The 23,297-nt window shown below is 44.3% G+C and overlaps 1 protein-coding gene across 1 annotated transcript in view; it reads left to right on the forward strand.

The window, feature by feature from the left end:
• The window catches only part of LOC308305103 (uncharacterized protein), a gene marked incomplete at its 5' end in the record, with an annotated part of 110,222 nt that overhangs the window by 14,946 nt on the left and 71,979 nt on the right, over nt 1-23,297 (forward strand). The window contains 9 exons of the mRNA XM_080749770.1: nt 943-976; nt 1,484-1,588; nt 1,685-1,750; nt 2,136-2,333; nt 3,684-3,788; nt 3,885-3,950; nt 5,566-5,718; nt 11,411-11,701; nt 22,041-23,225. Of these exons, the coding sequence (XP_080605896.1) occupies nt 943-976; nt 1,484-1,588; nt 1,685-1,750; nt 2,136-2,333; nt 3,684-3,788; nt 3,885-3,950; nt 5,566-5,718; nt 11,411-11,701; nt 22,041-23,225 (2,203 nt within the window). The remainder of the gene's footprint in view (nt 1-942; nt 977-1,483; nt 1,589-1,684; nt 1,751-2,135; nt 2,334-3,683; nt 3,789-3,884; nt 3,951-5,565; nt 5,719-11,410; nt 11,702-22,040; nt 23,226-23,297) is intronic.

The raw sequence follows: 23,297 nt of genomic DNA on the forward strand, positions 1-23,297 counted from the left end.
CCTGTTCAAAGGCCTACTCCAGCATCAACCTGATGTCATGGAGGAATTACTGGGATCTTCTTCTGCACTGCCAGGTAAAAAATGCGTGCTGGGTGGGTTGTAAAGTATACATTGTTTGACTGCATAATGGAAAGTATGAAAAGTTTAGATTGTATGTTTCTCAGTAAAGAAATTGCTGAAAAGATTTTTTTCTCCAAAAAAAGTGTACAGAAAGTGTTAAAATTCGTTTTTTGTTTTTTTTTATGTGGCCACACCCACCAGTTCATTAAGTATGCTTGGTTGTCAGGTGGGTGGTGACCCAGCTGAAGTTAGCCACGCCTTCAGTGTTGGGTATATGGTAAAGGGGGAGGGGCTGAGTTTATGATGTCATTAACTCAAAAAACCACAGGGAAGACATATTTGAATATTGTAACCACACCTGAACAAAAAAAAAAATGGGCCCATTTAAAAAAAAAATAATGGGATGAAACATTAAGGAACACTTTTTTTCTTTTTCTGTTCCAAATCAAATAATGCCAAAATATGAATCACACATTCAAATAATTGAAGCATTTTCCAGATTTTTTTGTGGGCTAGAAAATTAAAGAATTAACCAATATTCGATTTTTTGGGGGGTTCGAAAATCTGAAAAAATTCTTCAATTCCTACTGAAAGTAATTATACTAATATACCCAGACCCAAATTTCGAAATTTTAAGTGTGCCTGCAGCTCGATAAGTGTATGCATTAGCATTAACATGTGTTTGACATTAGCATATTTTAACGGCGGTTAGCATTAGCTGTTAACCGTTAGGTCTGTCAGACAACCCATTGAGTTTGAGAACAGTAACATAACAGTGCTGCTACGACATACTTTAACGCTGCTACAGTAGCAGGCTACGAGCCTACTGCTGCTGCTCCAGTGTGCATTTCTGTGTCTCTGACTCTCCGTGTGACGTAACAGCCCGAGCTTGAGCTTCCCACAGCACAAACATGTGGTACGTGGCCCAGAGCAGAGCGGCATGGAGCGCATGCGGTCCTCGATTCTCCCCTGTTTTAAAACTCGCTTGTTCAAAAAAAAAAAAATAGCCTATTTTTTGTATTTTTTGAACGCGATAAGGTCCCTGACACCGTGGTAGGCCGCGGTAGAACGCTGCTGCTATTGCAGCAGCGTTAAACTTTTTCCATAATCCACACGACACAAGTATGTTTATACATACCTTGTGGCAGTTTCTTTTGTATTCATAGGGGCGGGGCACGAGGACTAAAACCGTAAATGAAACTAGCGCTAGCTATCTTTTACTTTTTCCACCACGTCACTGACTGATTGTAAATACTCTCTTAATTAATTAATGAACACTACTTTTATTGGTGTACAGTTTTTGTCTTCTCTACCCACCTCTGCCTACAGACAGTGAATGTCATACATATGGTAGTAAAATGAAATGGATGAAATGGATTGTTATCAGAACTTACTCATAACATGTACCTGTTTGTTGACACAGAGAGAAAAGTGGATGATGTGAACCAACAAATGAGAGACAAGGAGAGAGAACTGCAGAGCAGCCATGAAGAGCTGAAGAAGACAAAGCAAGAATACACACAGCTTGGTGAGATCATTAAAAACATCAATCATTAAACACTCAGTCTGACTAGATGATGATGGTTGATAAAACTGTAAATCTATCTTCAACCTGTCATTACAGCTCAGCAGATATCTGATCTGAAGACTGAACTGGAGACCCTGAGGAATGCATCAGCTCTAAAGACTGGTCAGTATCTGTGTTTTACACATGAGTCTGTAAGATACATGTGAACATCTTAAATCTGGAAGCTCCACTGCATAAACACATACTGATGAGTAATAAATGTAAACAGCATAGAGGTAGATTAAAACGTTTGAACCAAAAGGATAACACAAAAGAGTCCTAGGGACTTTTAAGTTTAAGTTGTGGTCCTACTTTATGTATTTCACCAACATAGCTGAGAATAGTAATAACACATTAATTCAGGTCTTCAACACAAAATTAAGTTGATGATTCCACTATAGGACATGATAATAATGGCCAAGGCCATTATTATTTATCTGTTTGTTTGTTTGTTTGTTTGTTTGTTTGTTTGTTTGTTTGTTTGTTTGTTTGTTTGTTGTTATTTCAGGAAGACACCTGGATGACATGAAGCAGAAAGAGAGACAGCTAGAAGAGAAAGAAAGGGACTTGCATGGTCTTAACAACCAAGTAGAGAAGCTCACAGTTCAGCTGAAGCAAACTGACAAACTACTGAAGCAAAGAGATAGTGAAGTGCATACGTTTAGCCAGAGACTGGCAGAGAGAGACCAGAAACTGTTGAGGGAAAGTAATAAACTAGTTACAGAGAGAGAGAAGGAACTAGAAGAGAAAGAAAAGGATCTGCAGGGTCTTAACAACCAAGTAGAGAAGCTCACAGTTCAGCTGAATGAAAGAGAGAGTGAACTGAAAGAGATCAGCCAGAGACTGACAGAGAGAGACCAGAAACTAGGAGAGAAAGACCAACTACTGACAGAGAGAGACCAGAAACTAGGAGAGAAAGACCAGCAACTGACAGAGAGAGACCAGAAACTAGGAGAGAAAGACCAACTACTGACAGAGAGAGACCAGAAACTAGCAGAGAAAGACCAACTACTGACAGAGAGAGACCAGGAACTAGGAGAGAAAGACCAACTACTGACAGAGAGAGACCAGAAACTAGGAGAGAAAGACCAACTACTGACAGAGAGAGACCAGAAACTAGGAGAGAAAGACCAACTACTGACAGAGAGAGACCAGGAACTAGGAGAGAAAGACCAACTACTGACAGAGAGAGACCAGAAACTAGGAGAGAAAGACCAACTACTGACAGAGAGAGACCAGAAACTAGCAGAGAAAGACCAACTGTTGAAGGAAAGTAATAAACTAGTGACAGAAAAAGACAGACGAGTGCAGCAGAAAGATGAAGAGCTGAAGAAGACGAAGAAGGAGTTGGATGATGTCATCAGAGATAAAAGTCATTCTGGTGAGATTCTACTTTCTACATTTTATTCTCACTCTAAAACAAATGGTACTCTACAATAGAGTTCTCAAATTCTGACCAAACCCGACCTTACCCGACGTTTTCAGGCTGGGTAGGGCCTAAAATGTATGATAATTAGGGCCCAGTTAGGGCCCAGTTAGGGCCGGGCCTTCATTTTCAGGCCCATTGATAACTCTACTATAAAACACCAAAGTGGGTCTTTGGCCTGGTAGTCATAGGAGAAGTGATTGGTGCTACAGTTTATAGATATAGATATTACTATATATCGCACCGTAACTGTCCTAAATAACCAATAATGACCACTGAAGAACTGATTATGTGTGTAACATTTCTATTGGGCAATCATGTAGGCTATTGTACAATATCATATTTTAACTTTTCAATTACATTCTGATTATTTAAACAAATCAGTATCTCAGTATTTGAGTAGGATTTATAGTAAATATTTCTTACTCAATTAATTGGATGACTACTTTTACTTCTACTTGAGTCATTATTTTAAAGTAACAATACTTTTATTGGTGTACAGTTTTTGTCTTCTCTACCCATCTCTGTATACAGTGAATATGTCATAAATAATAAGTTAATCAAATTAAATGAATGAAATGGATTGTTTGTCAGAACTTACTCCTAACTTGTACCTGTTTGTTGACACAGAGAGAGAACTGGATGATGTGAACCAACAAATGAGAGACAAGGAGAGAGAATTGCAGAGCAGCCATGAAGAGCTGAAGAAGACAAAGCAAGAATACAAACAGCGTGGTGAGATCATTAAAAACATCAATCATTAAACACTCAGTCTGACTAGATGATGATGGTTGATAAAACTGTAAATCTATCTTCAACCTGTCATTACAGCTCAGCAGATATGTGATCTGAAGACTGAACTGGAGACCCTGAGGAATGCATCAGCTCTGAAGACTGGTCAGTATCTGTGTTTTACACATGAGTCACATTCACTTTATTTATCACTTACTGTAGATGCGCTGTAGATACATGATGTGAACATCTTAAAATGAGAGGCTCCACTGCATAAACACATAACATTGAGTAATAAATGTAAACATCACAGAGGTACATTAAAACATTTTGGCTAAATGTTTAACACACAAAGGTCCTGTGGACTTGTTTAAGTTGCGGTCCTATTTATTCAATTCATCAACATAGCATAGAATATTAACACATTAATTCATGTCATCAACAAATGCAAACAGCTATATTGACATTGGAGAACAATATAAAACGGTAGCAGTGATTGGCCCCTCATTTCAATGGGAATTAATATCTATCTCCTTTTGTAGCTTTCTAAGAGATGCTTATTCAGACCAGAAACTTCTAGTCCTTTTATAGATGATATCAGGGCACTGTGGTGAAGAAAAAAGAGTTGAGCCGGAAGGCAAAGCTCTCAGTCTACCGAGCAATCTTCGTTCCTACTCTCACCTATGGTCATGAAGTGTAGGTCATGACCCAAAGTATAAGGTCGCGGGTGCAATCGGCCGAAATGGGTTTCCTCAGACGGGTGGCTGGTATCTCCCTTAGAGATAGGGTGAGAAGTTCAGTCACCCGAGAGGGACTTTGAGTAGAACCGCTGCTCCTACACTTGGAAAGGAGTCAGCTTAGGTGGTTGGGGCATCTAGTACGGATGCCCCCCGAGCGCCTTCCTAGGAAGGTCCTCGATGCACGTCCCACTGGGAGGAGACCCCGTGGCAGACCAAAGACCAGATGGAGGGATTATACCTCCAAACTGGCCTGGGAACGCCTCGGTATACTCCCTGAGGGAGTGGAGGAAGTTGCGCGGGATAAGGAAATCTGGAAGTCTCAGTTGGAACTGTTACCCCCGCGACCCGATTCCGGATAAGCGGTTGAAGATGGATGGATGGATGGATGGAGAGTGATCACAGGTTCAGTAAGGAGACATGCTTGAAGGAACATCATGTTCCTCCACATGTGTTTCATCCTCCTTTAAACCTCCTCACTGTCAGCTGAAAAGATGCAGCTGCTGACTTCATGTCAATCAGAGGAGACACAAGGTTGTCAACACACCTTACTGTAGTGGTTAGCAGTGCCATGGACTCTATTTTGTAGTAAGTACATATGTTTAGTACTGTAAGTAAGTACACATTATAAGTACACATTGTGTAGTCAGTAAGTACACATTGTGTAGTCAGTAAGAACACATTGTGTAGTCAGTAAGTACACATTGTGTAGTCAGTAAGTACACATTGTGTAGGTGAAAATTTGGAATTGGCATAACGACTAAACTGGGAGAAAAAAATCCTCCTGGATGTTAATAATCCACGTTTATTTAAAAGAGTTCAAAAGTATGTATTAATGTAGAGTAGGCCGCAAGGCACCACCACCGGGAGGCAAACCTGGGCCGCTACTACAAGGCCTGTACGTTACCAGTCTACTAAAGAGCCAGGCTTGCTAGCAGACAGCAACACAGCACCATAGGAGCCTACAGTATATTACATTCATCTACTAGTCCTGTATTCCTTTCTTTGTCTCTATTGTCAATAGTATGTTTATAATGTTACAGAAGATGACCAGAACCCTGATGTTACAGTAGATGACCAGAACTCTGATGTTACAGAAGATGACCAGAACCCTGATGTTACAGAAGATGACCAGAACACAGACTCAACTCTTCCACCGAGGCAGACAGACAGAACTACATCCACTCATCCACACAGTGAGTCTATGTTACTCTTTATACATATTGTCATCCTGATAGCTCTCATCATCCTGCAATTATGTTGATCTGACTTAATGACTTAATGACTTAATGCCATATGTATATATACAGGGGCGTCACAAGGGCTATTGAAAAATAGCAGACATACAAGCTCACAGCGCGGCACCAAGTGCCGCCCTGCGAGCTTGTATATCTGCTATTTTTGAAAAGCCGTGAAAATGTGTGCAAATCTTTGAATATATGTATTTTTTAAGCGAACAACTCAAATGTTGCTTCTGGGGATCTCTGGAACTAGATATTTTGAGATGGGGGTCCGTGGCCAAATACATATAATTTTGGCGTCCTTCACATAAAAAGGTTTGAGCTCCACTGACATAGAAACATTTTTTTTTTTTTAAAACACGTTTTCAAGATTTTTCAAAAATAGCAGATCTACAAGCTCGCAGCACGGCACTCGGTGCCGCACTGAGCTTGTATATCTGCTATTTTTGAATAGTTAAAGCACAAAATAATGCGTAATAATGCGTTCCTAGTCTAAATGGGTTAAACCCCCTCCCCCTATGAAGAATATCCAGTGAATCTTTGTACCCAGGGGGTGTTTGAAAACCTGTCATGATTGAAAAAAGGAGCGCTCGTTTTCGATAATCTACTATTCTGTCCCTATCAGTACGCAACTCGAACAGCAGTGAGTCGGCTCAAGCTGACTTTGCAACGCTCCACGCGGAACCTTACTTGGTTTAGCTCGCTCGGAAGTGTCTCACGTGGCTCAAGTCCGCTTCGGATGGCAAGTGGTCTAAACTCTGACCGTCGGAGTAGAAGGAAACACAGAAGGTCCCGGCCCCGCCTACCGGGTTACTGAGAACACCCTCATGAAGTCCTGTAGCAATAATGTTTTCCCCACACACTGTTCTAAATATTAGCTAAATACAGAAACTATGGAATATTGACCAATCAGAATTGGGGACATGAAGGACAAAGACTTAAAACCAAATCCAGTGACACAACTCTAGTCTCTACGACAAACAGTTCAAAGGTTTTACCAAAAAATAGGATTTACCAAAATTATACCAATCAGAAGGATGATCGGATATTATGATTATACTACCCAAACAAGTTCATTAATTAAGCCTGGTTGTCATGGTGGGTGGTGACCCAGCTGAAGTTAGCCACACCCACACTGTTGGGTGAATGGTAAAAGGGGAGGGGATGAGTTTATGATTTCATTAAATAATTTTCAATCGGGCTGTCATCTTTCGTGAAGAAACCAGAAATACTCAAGGAAGGCAAATGTGCACATTATAACCCTACCCGGTGGTCTATTAGAGTAATGTTAACTCCATTGACACATGAAAAACAGAAAAAGTACAAAACTATGGCACCACCTCTTTAAGGTGTTTTGTGTACGCTGAACCAGTTTGAGGTGATTCTGACCATCCTTCTAGGAGGAGTTTGTTAAAGTACTACCTGCTGGGTTTTGGTCATTTAGGTTTTTTGTAAGTCAGGACATGATACATGTGCGTACCAATATTTGTATACATGTAGGTCAGGAGTGGGCAACTATGATGATGGAGAGGGCCATTATTCTGTATTTCTACACTCATATCAGAGGGCCACCTTCATATTTTTGAGCGGTGCAAACCGCTCCTATAAGTGGCTGTGCATGTGTCCGTAGCCTTTTTCCTCAGAGTTTTGCCATAGTAAAATGTGTGTGCGTAGCATCATGTTTGTCTAGTGATGTCATATGTCGTATGTCTGTAGCCTTTTTCCTCAGCGTATTGCTATAGCAAAACGTGTGTGTGTAGCATAGCCTGTACATCCTAGACTTAAACCCTAGTTAAGTGTGCCTGTCATGCAATGGCAAAACACTTATTGTAATCCGCCATACTTAATTAAGTGTGCCTGCTATGCAATAGCAAAACACTTATTGTAATCCGCCATACTTAAGTCATTAATTAAGTCTTTCGCCACGAATTTCTGCACGTAATAACTGCCGCACAATTTACGCCACCGCCGCAATATATACATCAAAACGTGCGGCTCGGCCGGGAATGGTGTGCTATTACTTTTCTTTCCGATCCGCGTTACCATTGCGACGTAATTCGCAAAAAACGACGCCAAAAAACCCCATTGACTTAGAATGGGGGAAACTTCGGCACGTAATAACTGCCGCACGATTTACGCCACCCCCGCAATATATACATCAAAATGTGCGGCTCGGCCGGGAATGGTGTGCTATTACTTTTCTTTCCGATCCGCTTTCCGATTGCGATGTAATTCGCAAAAAACAACGCCCAAAAACTCCATTGACTTTGAATGGGGGACTCCGAAAAAAACCCAGAAACTTTGGCGCCACATAACTCTGCCATACTTTTGCCTAGCAACGTCATTTAAAATGTAAAATGCTCACACAACTTTGGTCTTTTTCCGACCAATAGGGATGAGCTGTAATTGATTAAGCCTCGCCCCCTCTTTAACAGGAAGTGCCCTTCACCAAACAGGAAGTGCCTCTATAACTCATGAACCGTTTGTCGTACAGACTTGCGGCTGGTGTCATACCTTTTCTTTTTTTCTCATTTTTTTTTTTCTCAATTTTTTTTTTCTCAAATTTTTTTTTTCTCAAAAATTTTTTTTCTCAAATTTTTTTTTCTCAAATTTTTTTTTTCTCAAATTTTTTTTCTCAAATTTTTTTTTTCTCAAAATTTTTTTTTCTCAAATTTTTTTTTCTCAAATTTTTTTTCTCAATTTTTTTTCTCAAAATTTTTTTTTTCTCAAAAAATGTTTTTTCTCAACATTTTTTTCTCAAATTTTTTTTTTCTCAAAAAATTTTTTTCTCAAAATTTTTTTTTTTCTCAAAATTTTTTTTTCTCAAAATTGTTTTCTCAAAATTATTTTTTTCTCAACATTTTTTTTTCTCACATTTTTTTTTCTCAAGATTTTTTTTTCTCACAATTTTTTTTTCAAAATTTCTTTTTCTCAAAAAAGTTTTTTTCTCAATTTTTTTTTCTCACAAAACAATTTTTTCTCAAAAAACTGTCGTTAAAGTGCGACCCGTGATAACGGCCAAAAATGCTCCAAAACGCCACTAATTAGTCGAAATGGCTGACTTCCTGTTTGGTTTCTGATTGGCTGCTGGCCTTGTGACGTGGGTAGAGCTGCGAGGGCCCGGTCATCGCTGCTTGCAGCTTTAATTCATTAATCGTCCATGACCTTAATTGGGGCCTATTTCGCCAAACAGGAAGTGCCCCTCACCAAACAGGAAGTGACCCTTGATCTCGTGAACCGTTTGTCATACAGACACGCGGGTTGCGTCAAATGACAAGATTAAGAGTCCTTAAACTTAATTGGGACCTATTTCGCCAAACAGGAAGTGCCCCTCACCAAACAGGAAGTGACCCGTTTTCTCGGGAACCGTTTGTCGTACAGACATGTGGGTGGTGTCATATGAAGAACAATAATGTTAAAGTTTATGCAAAAAAATGCTAATGTTAATAATGCTAATGCTAACACCAACCGCTACACAAGGTTGCACAGACTTAGCGAGCTGCAGGCACACTTAAAATTTCTTAGAAATTTTCTTTTCTAGTCTGAATATGTTATGCAAGCACGACCACCGCTCACTTCACATTGGGTGTGATTTTTAACTTATAGCTCACCTCAGGCACAATTCCTGCAATATGGAAAGATGCAGAAGTTATAACACTTCATAAAGGTGGTAATCAGGGTGATTTAAATATAACTATCAGCATATATCTTGTGCTGTCTTGCCAAGATCCTTGAATCTCTAGTGCATTTCTGAACACACACAACTTACTTCAACTTCAACAATCAGGTTTCAGACCAGGTCAGACCAGCACGGTGACAGCTGGTCACAAACAATATTCTAGACGGTCTGGATAAATACAAACACTGTGCAGCCATTTTTATTGACCTCTCTAAGTCACCCAACAGCCAGTTGTGAGTCAGGCACCAAAATGCCTTGTGGCGGCCCTGATCTTACCCATCATTGCATGTTATATGAAAAAGTGGGTTGTCATCTTTTGCAGTTCGTGGAGAGAAGTTTGTATTTATTTATGAGGCCTTGTGTGGTAAGCTTCCTGTCATGTACCTTTCCTCGTGACATTCAACTCGTTCACAGGCACATATTAGATCTACATGACCTCATATGAACAGTGAGAAAGGAAAGACTGCCATTGTGTATTATACTCCACATAAATGGGACAAACTTTGGGACTCGCTCAAACTGGTTCGGCTGGCCTCAACAGAGACATTCAAAGTGTCTTGAAGGCACACTACACAGTGGCTGTTCCTGCTTCGTTTAACAATTATATTTTTTGCATCTGTAACGTTGTACTATGATTTGATTGCCTGTTGTATTATTGTGTTATTTGTCATTGCTTGTATTGTGTCATATGCTGTGATCAGGGTGTCCTCAAAAAAGACAGCTTGCTCTCAATGTGCTCCCCTGAATAAATAAAGTATAAAGATATGGCTGAAACTGGGCAGAAATGTATGATGGCGGTGAAACCATATTGTGGGCTTCAACGTTGACATTTTTAAAGTGACGCTTACACGTAAATGAAAGATTACATTTCTTCTTTGTTTGTCAGCTGTGCCTCATCCACAGAAGACCACTTCCACTCACGAAGATACTCCACAGGTAGGTGTACTGGCAAATAGCAACTCAAAATAATGTGTCAGTGTTACAATTGTTGCACAATGAAATAAATAATAACCTGCAACTCATTTCTATAGGACATATTGGTCGCCAACAAGACGGACCTTATCAAGTGGCTCAGCTCAGATCTCCGCTTCATTCTACAACACATACAGCAGGATGGAATTCTTGATACCAGAGTTTATACACGACTGATGCATACAACACAGCCAGAAGATGCCTGTGTTAAACTTATTGATAGAATCATTAACGGAGGAGAGAGACCTTCATCTCTGTTCCTAAAACTTCTAAAAAAAACAGAGATCCTCGACACATATCCACAACTCAAGGAATGGACTTACCTGCCAGGTAAAAAAAAAAAGAAAGAAAAAAATGGCTGATTCTTTGTAATGTCTACTTTGTTTGACTGCATAATTAATTGAAAGTATGAAAAGTTTAGATTTGATGTCTCTCAGTTATGAAATTGCCATATTATTTGGTCAGACCTTTAGAACTTCTCTCTTCCACATAAACCATGAAGTCCATTGAGGCAACTCAAAGGTGGCTCCGACAAGCAGGTCAAAGTTCTGGCAAAATATAGGTGTTTACAAATATCAACCAATCAGAAAAGGGGTGGAGGTAAATAAAACCAATGAAAGACAACGACTCTTATCTGATTCCAATGACAAATCTATATGGCAAGAAGTTACTTAGAAAAAATGAAAAACTTGTAGATCGTCTATTTTCACTTCCTATTTTGCGGTGAAACAAGGAAGTTTGACTCACCACCTTTTTATGAAATCTCAAGCTTTTGATTGTGTGGTGTTCCTCAAGTAAGCATACCCTTACCCTCCCCCTGACCCTTCTATTGTAAATACCTTTTGTTTTCATTGTTTTCCTTTTTTTGTTTACAAGTGTTTTTTTCTGATGATATCTTAGTACTGTGTTCTATTTCATGGAACTGTCATGAAACCGTACCTTTTCCTATGCAACCTTCTAATAAATACTTCAATCTATTAATCAATCAATCAACAGTGGTAAAGATCCAGGAAGGACCAGCAGAGAAGAAGCTGAGGTGTGTGAGAGCAGACTTCATTGAAAGAGTCTCAGGGCCCACCTTGAATTCTCTGCTGGACGAACTTCTGCGGATCAACGTGATCAACTATAGAGAAAAGGAGGAAGTCACAGGAGAAAACCTTGTGTCACACAAAGCTCGGCTACTCATCGACACGGTGTGGAGAAAGGGAAACCCGGCGTGTTCACTAATGATTGACATCCTTCATAAGCTGGACCCTCACCTCAGTGAACTGCTGAAGTTAACCTCAGGTAATACTCACTGTCACAATTAATACTAAAATATTCCACAGAGGTTGTAATTTATATCGCCCCACCAAAAACACATGATGATCAGGTATTATGATTATTATTACAGAAAGTGTTTTTTTTTTTATGTAGCCACCAGTTCATTAAAGGGGGAGTTCAGTCAAATAAAGATGATAACAAGGGTATTCCCAGTTTGTCACACAACAGAGTAATGTATTATTAACCAACAGACAAAATTTTAATGATGAAAAAAATCGAAAAGTTTTAAAAATTACGTTTCAAAATGTGTCAAATCCAATACATATTTTTCTGTCCTTTCTGCCTAGGGCTGTAGGGGCGTGGCCTATGTACAGTATGAAGCCACGCCCATTCACAGAGGTTTCTGCTTTGGTTTTCAGTGATGTTAAAAAAAAGGCACTAAAGTACATTTACTCAAAAAGAAAGTAACTAAGTACATTTACTCAAGTACTTTGTACTCAGGTACTTTGTCTTTACTTGAGTATTATTATTACCCCTATCGATATTTGCGTACACGACAACCAGTGCTATTGCTGGTGTACGGCACCAAATTTCCATGGCCCACCATATGGATCCTGTGGGCGTGAAAAATAAGTGGGTGGGCTTTGCATGTTCTCTGGGACCCCATCTACGTATGGACGCCACTTGATCGCCCATCAGCCGTCTGGATGATCTTTTATTCCTTTTTATGTGTTCCTTATTATAACTGCTAGGAATCTTGCAGTTCAAGCACATGTCCACAGTGTGGCAGGCTATTTTCAAAGCTATTGGAACAGCCCACCGTGTACAGACAGAATCACAATCTATTTCCCGTGTACAGTGCATGATCCAAACTTGTGAGGGGCATAAAATCTGTAATAAATCGCTCCAAACATATTGTAAAAATCTAAAACTTCTGTCCATCCATATTCAAAGTAATCCGCATGTAGGCAGTTGTCCTTCACGTATTCATATATATTTAATGTATTTATTCCATAAATATTTTTGGGTGAGGGGGGCTCAACCCAATACAGCAGATCTACAAGCACCTCGCAGATCTACAAGCACCTGCCAGGGACACAGTTTGGTTGGCCTGTATAAGCCTTGCTGTCAACACACTACTACACCAACCATCACCTGCCTACCAATCAGGTCACCAAGCCAGGTGTGGTCAATTAGTGCCTGTCTTTTGATCAGTGCCTCCTGCCAAGTGGCCTCAGTCTTTCTTTGGAGTTCACTAGGAGAGAAGCATGTTTGAGCTCAGAGCAAAGTGTGTTTGTTTTCCATTTGGACTTACTGTGTTTTGTTGGTGTGTTTGCAACCAAGACCAAAGGAATAGCATATGCTCATCGCCTAACTTACAGGGCAGTACTGTAGTATAGCCTAGGCATGTTCATGACTAAAAACTAGGGCTCCGTGTACACAGTGGATAATCCCATCAACGAGGAGCTACAGGACTGGCGGGAGCCTTGAGCAGCCTGGTGGGGACCCCGGGTTTCCAGGGGGTCCCTGGCTGGTTCCCAAAGTGTGGTTTGGGGACCCCCAGGGTTTCCATGGCTGGTTCACAACAGCCTAGTACATTCATGGCTGGTTCCCAAAGTGTGGTTCGGGGACCTCTGGGGGGCCCTACAGGGTTTCAAAGGGGTCCTTGGCTGGTTCCCAAAGTGTGGTTCGGGGACCTCTCTGGGTCCCTGAGGGGTTTCTGGGGCCTTGGCCTCGGACTGCAGAGTCCGGGGACTACCGATCAGGGACCACCTCCGCTCCTGTCCGACTTTGGGGCCTCAGCCTGGGACTGCAGAGTAGCCAGGGACCCCCTGGAGTTCCGGGGACCCCCGGGGACCACCGCCAAAAAGCTAAAAAATGACCAAATGATCCCCCCAAAGGGGCTGCTCACAGGGAATTCCCGGGGACCACGACTCCTGGTGCTCCGGAACGATGCACCAGGTCGCGCCCCTAGTGGAGGACCCCCCGCCACTGCAGCGCAAATAAAATGCTGTAACTCGATCTAGGAACGACCGGGAGAGCTGGGGCCGGTACCCACGCGTCCGCCTCGGCGGCCCGGAGACGGCCGTTCATAGAGCGCCACCTATTGGCAGACCCCTGCAACTGCAGTCCGCTAAAAAGGCTTTAACTCGGCCCCGGAGCGACCGGGAGAGACGGGGACGGCACCCAGGGGGTCCCCGGCGGCAGGGCCACCGCCTGGGCCCCGAGGGACCCCTGGAGCTCCAGGGACCCCCAGGGACCCCAGCGCCACCGGGAAAAGAAATATGGAAAATACTCAATTAGCCGATCTACAAGCTATTGCTCCGGATCCAGCCTACTGTAGGCTAGTGAAGCCATCTAAACTCTCCACTTCCCTAATCTATTCTCCCACTGTGCTGGACTTGGATGTGCTGGGCTGTGCTGGACTCTATCAGGCTCTGGTGGGCTGTTTTTGGCTCTGGTGGGCTGGGCTGGGCTCTGGTAGGCTATACAGGGCAGTACTGTAGTATAGCCTAGGCATGTTCTGGTGTAGATGGACACTAATATGGGTATAAGTAACTCAGAGTGTACTAATGGAACCAAATGGACCCTACTAATGGAACCAAATGGACCCTAATATGGGTATATGTAACTCAGAGTGTACTAATGGAACCAAATGGACCCTAATATGGGTATATGTAACTCAGAGTGTACTAATGGAACCAAATGGAGCGGCCCTGCCATGAACTAGAAACACCACATAGTGTTGTCTTGTATGCCTGTTTACATCTGCCCACACTCATAATAGTATGTTGGTCCGTCTTTAGAACACGAAGGGTTCCCAGTTCGATCCCGGGCTCCCCCTGAGTTAATGTCGAAGAGTCCTTGAGCAAGACTCTGAACCCCTAACTGCTCCTGATGAGCAGGTTGGTGCCAAGCATGGTTTCCTCTGCCATCGCTGTATGAATGTGTGTGTGTGTGAATGGGTGAATGTAATGAATGTGTGTGTGAATGGGTGAATGTAGTGCACAATCTATGTAAAGTGCCTTGGATAAAAGTGCTATATAAATGCACCATTACCATTTATGGGATAGGTCAGGGGTCTTCAATAGGGGGTCCGGCACCCCTAGGGGGTCCTCAGAGCTACTGCAGGGGGCCCTGTTGTAACAGAATGTGTGATAGGAACGTCTTTAGTTCTGTTGTAACAGAATCTTTGTGTTCACCCCTATTCTGAGGGAAATAGCAGATCTACAAGCTTGAGCTTGCAGTCCGGCTATTTTAGGCAAAGAGGTTTGATGTAGAAGTAAAACATAAGTGGAGACCAAGTACAGCCTTGTTAAGCATTTCATGTCATGAAAGGTGCTCTACAAATAATGTTTATTACTAGTAAGACGCCTCAGGGCGACATGCGACCTTGCCAAGGTCGCGCCAATTCTTGGCCATTTGGCCAGTGATGTATATCGGACCAGTTACCCATATATGGAGATCCATGTACTGTATATAGTACATCCCTTTTATGCCCATACATGGAGATCCCTGTCTGAACCAGCCACACAGATATGGGCCATGTCTTGGCCATCTGGCCAGTGATATAGTATATATCAATGACATCAGGGATCTTCATACATGGGCATAAAAGGGATTCTGGGAATACCCATATATGGACTTTTACATAGGTGATGTCACCTATGATAGCACCTGTGATGTCACAGTGATGTGTCTGGTGTAGTGCTGTGCACCCTGGTCTGGCCTATTCAAGCCAGGTCCAGCCTGTAATGGCCTGGTGGAGACATCTAACTACCCCCCTTCCCTGGTCTATACTCCTACTTGGCAGGACTGGGCTGGACTTAGGTGTACTGGAGCTCTATTGGGCTCCTGTGGGCTGTATTGGGCTCTGGTGGGCTGTGCTGTGCTTTGCTGGGCTCTGTTAGGCTGTATGGGGCAGTACTGTACTATAGCTTAGAAATATTCATGTAAAACTATTGGCTGTGGCGTGCACACAAAATCATGTGGTAACTCAATATGGTTATTGTGAGGCTGAAGATGCTTTCCATCATAGTGACATGCAGAAAAAAACTGTCCATATAGTATGGTTTACATAGAAGTCATGCCTTAGTGTACACGGCCAATAGTTTTACATGAACATGCCTAGGCTATACTACAGTACTGCCCTGTATAGCCTACCAGAGCACAGCCCACCAGAGCCCAAAACAGCCCACCAGAGCCTGATAGAGTCCAGTCCAGCACAGCCCAGCACATCCAAGTCCACCACAGTGGGAGAATAGATTAGGGAAGTGGAGAGGTTGGATGGCTTCACTAGCCTACAGTAGGCTGGATCCGGCTTGAATAGGCCAGACCAGGGTGCACAGGACTGCACCAGACTCCACCAGGCTGCTCCATACTCCAGCCATCTCTGTAGATCCTGTGTACACGGCACTCCTAACTCGAACGGTCAAGGGAAAGGGTCGTTTTAGGCGTCAAAACGGGCCCTTTGTCCTTAAAATGAGTAAAAAAATCTAAAAAATATGTTTTGTTTTAGGCCGGACACACATTTCATATTTGAAGCATGCCTGATCCGATGGAATGGGTTTCGTGTCTCTCCGACACTTTGAACCCTTTACGATTGCGAAAAAGACACAGAAACCCGAATTTTTGTCCTTAAAATCAATAAAAAAATCTAAAAAAAAAACGTTTGTTTCACGCAGGAAACACTTTTCATATTTGAAGGATGCCTGATTCGATGGAATGGGTTTCGTGTCTCTCCGACAATTTGAACCCTTTACGATTGCGAAAAAGACACAAAATTTGCACGCCACCAACACGATTACACATTCTTTTGGATAAAATACACTTATTCTGACTTACTTTTTGACGCTGAATCCAACAAACCCGGTCTCGTGTCTCTACGAGACTCCTAACTCGAAAGGTCAAGGAAAAAGCCACTGTGATAATAACAATAGTTAAGCCGTACACGATAGGGAGTTCCAATAGAAAAATATAAGCCTCGTGTACAATATAGGCTCGAAGTACACGCGAGCGTACACGCCCCCATAGTTATAATGGGGCGTGTACGCTTGCAACAGGGTGTCGTGTACGGCACCTGTGCCGACTACAATTTCCCAATGGAGGGCAGCAGAGAGCCATTTGTTGAGATCTAATAGGCCCATCCACATGTTTTACAGATCTAATTGGCCCATCCACATGATTTGTAGATCTAATTCCATCAGCAGTTCCCTACCATGATTTGTTGCTCTAAATCCATCACCTGTCACATCCACATGATTTGTAGATCTAATTCTAAAACCAGTCACATCCACATGATTTGTAGATCTAATTCTAAAACCAGTCACATCCACATGATTTGTAGATCTAAACCATACCACAATTTGTAGCTCTAAATCCATCACCTGTCACATCCACATGATTTGCAGATCTAATTCTAAAACCAGTCACATCCACATGATTTGTAGATCTAATTCTAAAACCATTCACATCCCCATGATTTGTAGATCTAATTCCCACCAGAGCCCATTATTATAGCCTTCCAGAGCCCAGCACAGCCCACCAGAGCCCAAAACAGCCCACCAGAGTCCAGCACAGCCCAGCACATCCAAGTCCAGCACAGTGGGAGAATAGATTAGGGAAGTGGAGAGCTTAGATGGCTTCACTAGCCTACAGTAGGCTGGATCCGGCTGTTATAGGCCAGACCAGGGTGCACAGGACTGCACCAGACTCCAGCAGTCTCCACCGGGCTGCTCAAGGCTACCGCCAGTCCTGTAGCTCCTCGTTGATGGGATTATCCACTGTGTACACGGGCCCTAGTTTCTACATGCCTTAGTGTACACGGCCAATAGTTTGACATGAACATGTCTAGGCTATACTACAGTACTGCCCTGTATAGCCTACCAGAGCCCAGCACAGCCCACCAGAGCCCAAAACAGCCCACCAGAGCCTTTGTGACAGGTGATAGATTTAGAGCTACAGGTTATGGTATGGAACTGCCGATGGAATTAGATCTACAAATCATGGGGATGCGACTAGTTTTAGAATTAGATCTACAAATCATGTGGATGTGACAGGTGATATATTTAGAGCTACAAATTGTGGTATGGTTTAGATCTACAAATCATGTGGATGTGACTGGTTTTAGAATTAGATCTACAAATCATGTGGATGTGACTGGTTTTAGAATTAGATCTACAAATCATGTGGATGTGACAGGTGATGGATTTAGAGCTACAAATCATGGTATGGAACTGCTGATGGAATTAGATCTACAAATCATGTGGATGGGCCAATTAGATCTGTAAAACATGTGGATGGGCCTATTAGATCTCAACAAATGGCTCTCTGCTGCCCTCCATTGGGAAATTGTAGTCGGCACAGGTGCCGTACACGACACCCTGTTGCAAGCGTACACGCCCCATTATAACTATGGGGGCGTGTACGCTCGCGTGTACTTCGAGCCTATATTGTACACGAGGCTTATATTTTTCTATTGGAACTCCCTATCGTGTACGGCTTAACTATTGTTAACCCCTGTGTATACGGGCAATAGTTTTACATGACTTTGTGTACACAGCCAATAGTTTTACATGAACATGTTCAGGCTTTAGTACTGTACTGTCTCGTGTAGCCCAACAGAGCCCATCACAGCACAACACGGCACACCAGAGCCCAATACAGCCTACCAGAGCCCAATAGACTCCAGCAAACCTAAGTCCAGCCCAGTCCTGCCCAATAGGAGTATAGACCAGGGAAGGGGGGTAGTTAGATGACTCCACCAGGCCATTACAGTGACTTTAATGGCAGACCAGGGTAGACAGGACTGCACCAGACTCCACCAGGCTGCTCCATGCTCCAGCCAGCTCTGTAGATCCTTGCACATGCGATTAACCACTGTGTACACGGGCAATAGTTTTAAGTTTTACATGAACCCTCAGAGGGACACTGTGGGCACTTTGAGAACCACCACGGACCACTTGACAAGCCCACAGTGTCCCTCTGAGGGTCCTCCGACCTCACTTTGAGAACCACCACGGACCACTTGACAAGCCCACAGTGTCCCTCTGAGGGTCCCCCGACCTCACTTTGAGAACCACCACGGACCACTTGACAAGCCCACAGTGTCCCTCTGAGGGTCCCCCGACCTCACTTTGAGAACCACCACGGACCACTTGACAAGCCCACAGTGTCCCTCTGAGGGTCCCCCGACCTCACTTTGAGAACCACCACGGACCACTTGACAAGCCCACAGTGTCCCTCTGAGGGTCCTCCGACCTCACTTTGAGAACCACCACGGACCACTTGACAAGCCCACAGTGTCCCTCTGAGGGTCCTCCGACCTCACTTTGAGAACCACCACGGACCACTTGACAAGCCCACAGTGTCCCTCTGAGGGTCCTCCGACCTCACTTTGAGAACCACCACGGACCACTTGACAAGCCCACAGTGTCCCACTGAGGGTCCTCCGACCTCACTTTGAGAACCACCACGGACCACTTGACAAGCCCACAGTGTCCCTCTGAGGGTCCTCCGACCTCACTTTGAGAACCACCACGGACCACTTGACAAGCCCACAGTGTCCCTCTGAGGGTCCTCCGACCTCACTTTGAGAACCACCACGGACCACTTGACAAGCCCACAGTGTCCCTCTGAGGGTCCTCCGACCTCACTTTGAGAACCACCACGGACCACTTGACAAGCCCACAGTGTCCCTCTGAGGGTCCCCCGACCTCACTTTGAGAACCACCACGGACCACTTGACAAGCCCACAGTGTCCCTCTGAGGGTCCCCCGACCTCACTTTGAGAACCACCACGGACCACTTGACAAGCCCACAGTGTCCCTCTGAGGGTCCTCCGACCTCACTTTGAGAACCACCACGGACCACTTGACAAGCCCACAGTGTCCCTCTGAGGGTCCTCCGACCTCACTTTGAGAACCACCACGGACCACTTGACAAGCCCACAGTGTCCCTCTGAGGGTCCTCCGACCTCACTTTGAGAACCACCACGGACCACTTGACAAGCCCACAGTGTCCCACTGAGGGTCCTCCGACCTCACTTTGAGAACCACCACGGACCACTTGACAAGCCCACAGTGTCCCTCTGAGGGTCCTCCGACCTCACTTTGAGAACCACCACGGACCACTTGACAAGCCCACAGTGTCCCTCTGAGGGTCCTCCGACCTCACTTTGAGAACCACCACGGACCACTTGACAAGCCCACAGTGTCCCTCTGAGGGTCCTCCGACCTCACTTTGAGAACCACCACGGACCACTTGACAAGCCCACAGTGTCCCTCTGAGGGTCCTCCGACCTCACTTTGAGAACCACCACGGACCACTTGACAAGCCCACAGTGTCCCTCTGAGGGTCCTCCGACCTCACTTTGAGAACCACCACGGACCACTTGACAAGCCCACAGTGTCCCTCTGAGGGTCCTCCGACCTCACTTTGAGAACCACCACGGACCACTTGACAAGCCCACAGTGTCCCTCTGAGGGTCCTCCGACCTCACTTTGAGAACCACCACGGACCACTTGACAAGCCCACAGTGTCCCTCTGAGGGTCCTCCGACCTCACTTTGAGAACCACCACGGACCACTTGACAAGCCCACAGTGTCCCTCTGAGGGTCCTCCGACCTCACTTTGAGAACCACCACGGACCACTTGACAAGCCCACAGTGTCCCTCTGAGGGTCCTCCGACCTCACTTTGAGAACCACCACGGACCACTTGACAAGCCCACAGTGTCCCTCTGAGGGTCCTCCGACCTCACTTTGAGAACCACCACGGACCACTTGACAAGCCCACAGTGTCCCTCTGAGGGTCCTCCGACCTCACTTTGAGAACCACCACGGACCACTTGACAAGCCCACAGTGTCCCTCTGAGGGTCCTCCGACCTCACTTTGAGAACCACCACGGACCATATGGCTCTCTGCTGCCCTACATTGGGAAACTGTAGTCGGCACAGGTGCCGTACACGACACCCTGTTGCAAGCGTACACGCCCCATTATAACTATGGGGGCGTGTACGCTCGCGTGTACTTCGAGCCTATATTGTACACGAGGCTTATATTTTTCTATTGGAACTCCCTATCGTGTACGGCTTAACTATTCTTATTATTATTTTCAAATTAAAAAAGAAAAGTAAAAAGCTCACAATGTGTCAAGCTTGTAGATCTGCTATTTTCAAAATACTTGATACATTTGAAAACGTTTGTAGTAGTAGTGATAATTTACTCAAGTAAAATATTTGAGTACTTTTTCCATCACTCGAGTGTTTTGTCGTCACAGCACAGGACGTGCAGCGTGCGCGCACACGCACGCACGCACGCACGCACGCACGCACGCACGCACGCACGCACGCACACACACACACACACACACACACACACACACACACACACACACACACTGTGATTGGCTGATGGGGCAGCATGAGTTTGCCTGCTTCTCTCATCTCCGCACCAGTCTCACAACACAGACAGGGGAGACGAGGAAAGCTAGGCTATGCTAACTGCTAACCAAACTCCGTGGGTCTGTGGAGTGTCAGAGTGAATTAAAGCCTGGCTACGCGAGGCTAGTGGAGTGTGGATTGATGCACGCACGCACACGCACAGTGTGTGTGCTGTGCGTGCATGCGTGTGCGTGTGTGTGCGCGTGTGTGTGTGTGTAAAATGACAGGGAGCAGCAACAGTGTGAACGTTAGCGTTTAGCTACCGGCGCTAACTAACATGAAGGGAAGAGGAGATGCCTAGCAACCTACCTTTGATAGGCTATCAAGTAGCCTATCAAAAGTAATTAATTAATAGTATTACCGTGATGCGCACGACGGTAAAGCATTACAAATAATGATTGCCCAGGCATGATTCAAAAACGTAAAGCAGTCTTATTCCACAATGCTTTAATATAAAGTTCCAATTTTTTTAACAGGGATTCAGAAACTAATATTCTACATGTTTAATATGTCTATAAACAAATAGCTTAATTCACTGAACTGCCACTTTAAGTATGCCTGGTTGTCATGGTGGGTGGTGACCCAGCTGAAGTTAGCCACAACCACACTGTTGGGTGTATGGTACAAGGGGAGGGGATGAGTTTATGATGTCATTAAATCATTGTTTTTCAGTTGGGCATTTTGACTCAGAGGCTTTAAGCTTTCAGGAAGTAACCAAAAATACACAGGGAAGGCAAATGTGCACATTATAACCCCACCCACTTGTTTATTATTTATTAACTTATTAAAAAAGTACAACAGTATGGCACCGCCTCTTTAAATAAGCTAAACATTCACTAAGCTAAACTTTAGTGACCCATCTCAGTGATGTGTACGTCTGTATTCCAGTTTCATACATCTTTCCATTGTGTTGTGTTTCAGAGCTCAGACTGGTGCTACTGGGGTGGACAGGAGCTGAGGAGCTGAGGACTGCAGCAGGAATCATCCAGGGCAGGATGAGAGAGGGGGAGGTCTGTGGGAGACAGCTGGTGGTGAGGGACACTGCAGACTTCTCTGGACGTTCTCCGGAGGAGATGAGGCAAGATGTGGCACGCTGTCTCGATCGGTCTGCTCCAGGTCCCCATGCCTTCCTCCTGGTCCTACCAGCAGAGCTTTCTGAAGGAGAGGCCAGAGAGATGATGGAGAAGATGCAGGAGGTGTTTGGAGACATCTGCTGGGGACACAGCATTGTCATCTTCCTCCATGAGGAGGGGTTTCTCCAGGCAGGCAGTCAGGAGCTTGTAGAGAAATGTGGGAAGAGATGTCACCACCTCAACATTAAGGACAGCAGCCATGATGGTCAGGTTTCACAGCTGCTGAAGCAGATAGATGACATGGTGTCAGGAAACACAGAGAGCTTCTTTTACAGCACTAAGATCTACCAGGAGACAGAGGCAAAGATCACTGAGTTGGATATAAATATTCAGAGGGAGATGAGGGAGAGGTTTGAGAAGATAGAGGGATCTATCCAAGAGCACGAGGGAGACATCAGGCAGATTAACCAACGAACAAGTGAACTGGAGAAACAGCTGATAGAGGAGAAAGATGAAGCAATGAAAAGAACGATAGAACAAGAGCTGATGAGGGAGGTTGAGAAAGGAAAAGAGTTGGAGGGAAAGCTGAAGAGGGTTAAAGCAAAGAGAGAGACAGAGAGGAGAGACAGGGAGGAGAGACACATGCAGGAAAAAGAGGAGATGGGAGAGATCTATGAAAGAGAGGCCAGAGGAGAGGCAGAGAGAAACCTGATGAAGGTTGTCCTGCCTGAGATCTTCAACAGTATCATGACCTCCAAAACAGAGATGCTGAGAGAGTTTAACAGACAACTGGAAGAGAAGAACAGAGAGATGACAACATTGAGAGAAGAGTTGGAGAGAGCCAGGATGTTAGAGAAAGAGAAGAACAAAGAGATGACAGCACAGAGAGAAGAGTTGGAGAAGAGACACAGGATGTTAGAGGAAGAGAAGGACAGAGAGATGCCAGCACAGAGAGAAGAGTTGGTGGAGGGACAGAAACACATTCCAGCAGAGAGTGTAGGACTGATGCCACGTGAGGAAGGAGAAAGGAGAAGTGAGTCATGGTGGAGGAGATGTTGTCCTAATATGTTCAGAAATTAACAACAGGACATCAGCTTGATAGCCT

This window comes from Nannobrachium achirus (genome assembly GCF_963921795.1).
Source record: "Nannobrachium achirus genome assembly, chromosome: 1".
NCBI lineage: Eukaryota > Metazoa > Chordata > Actinopteri > Myctophiformes > Myctophidae > Nannobrachium > Nannobrachium achirus.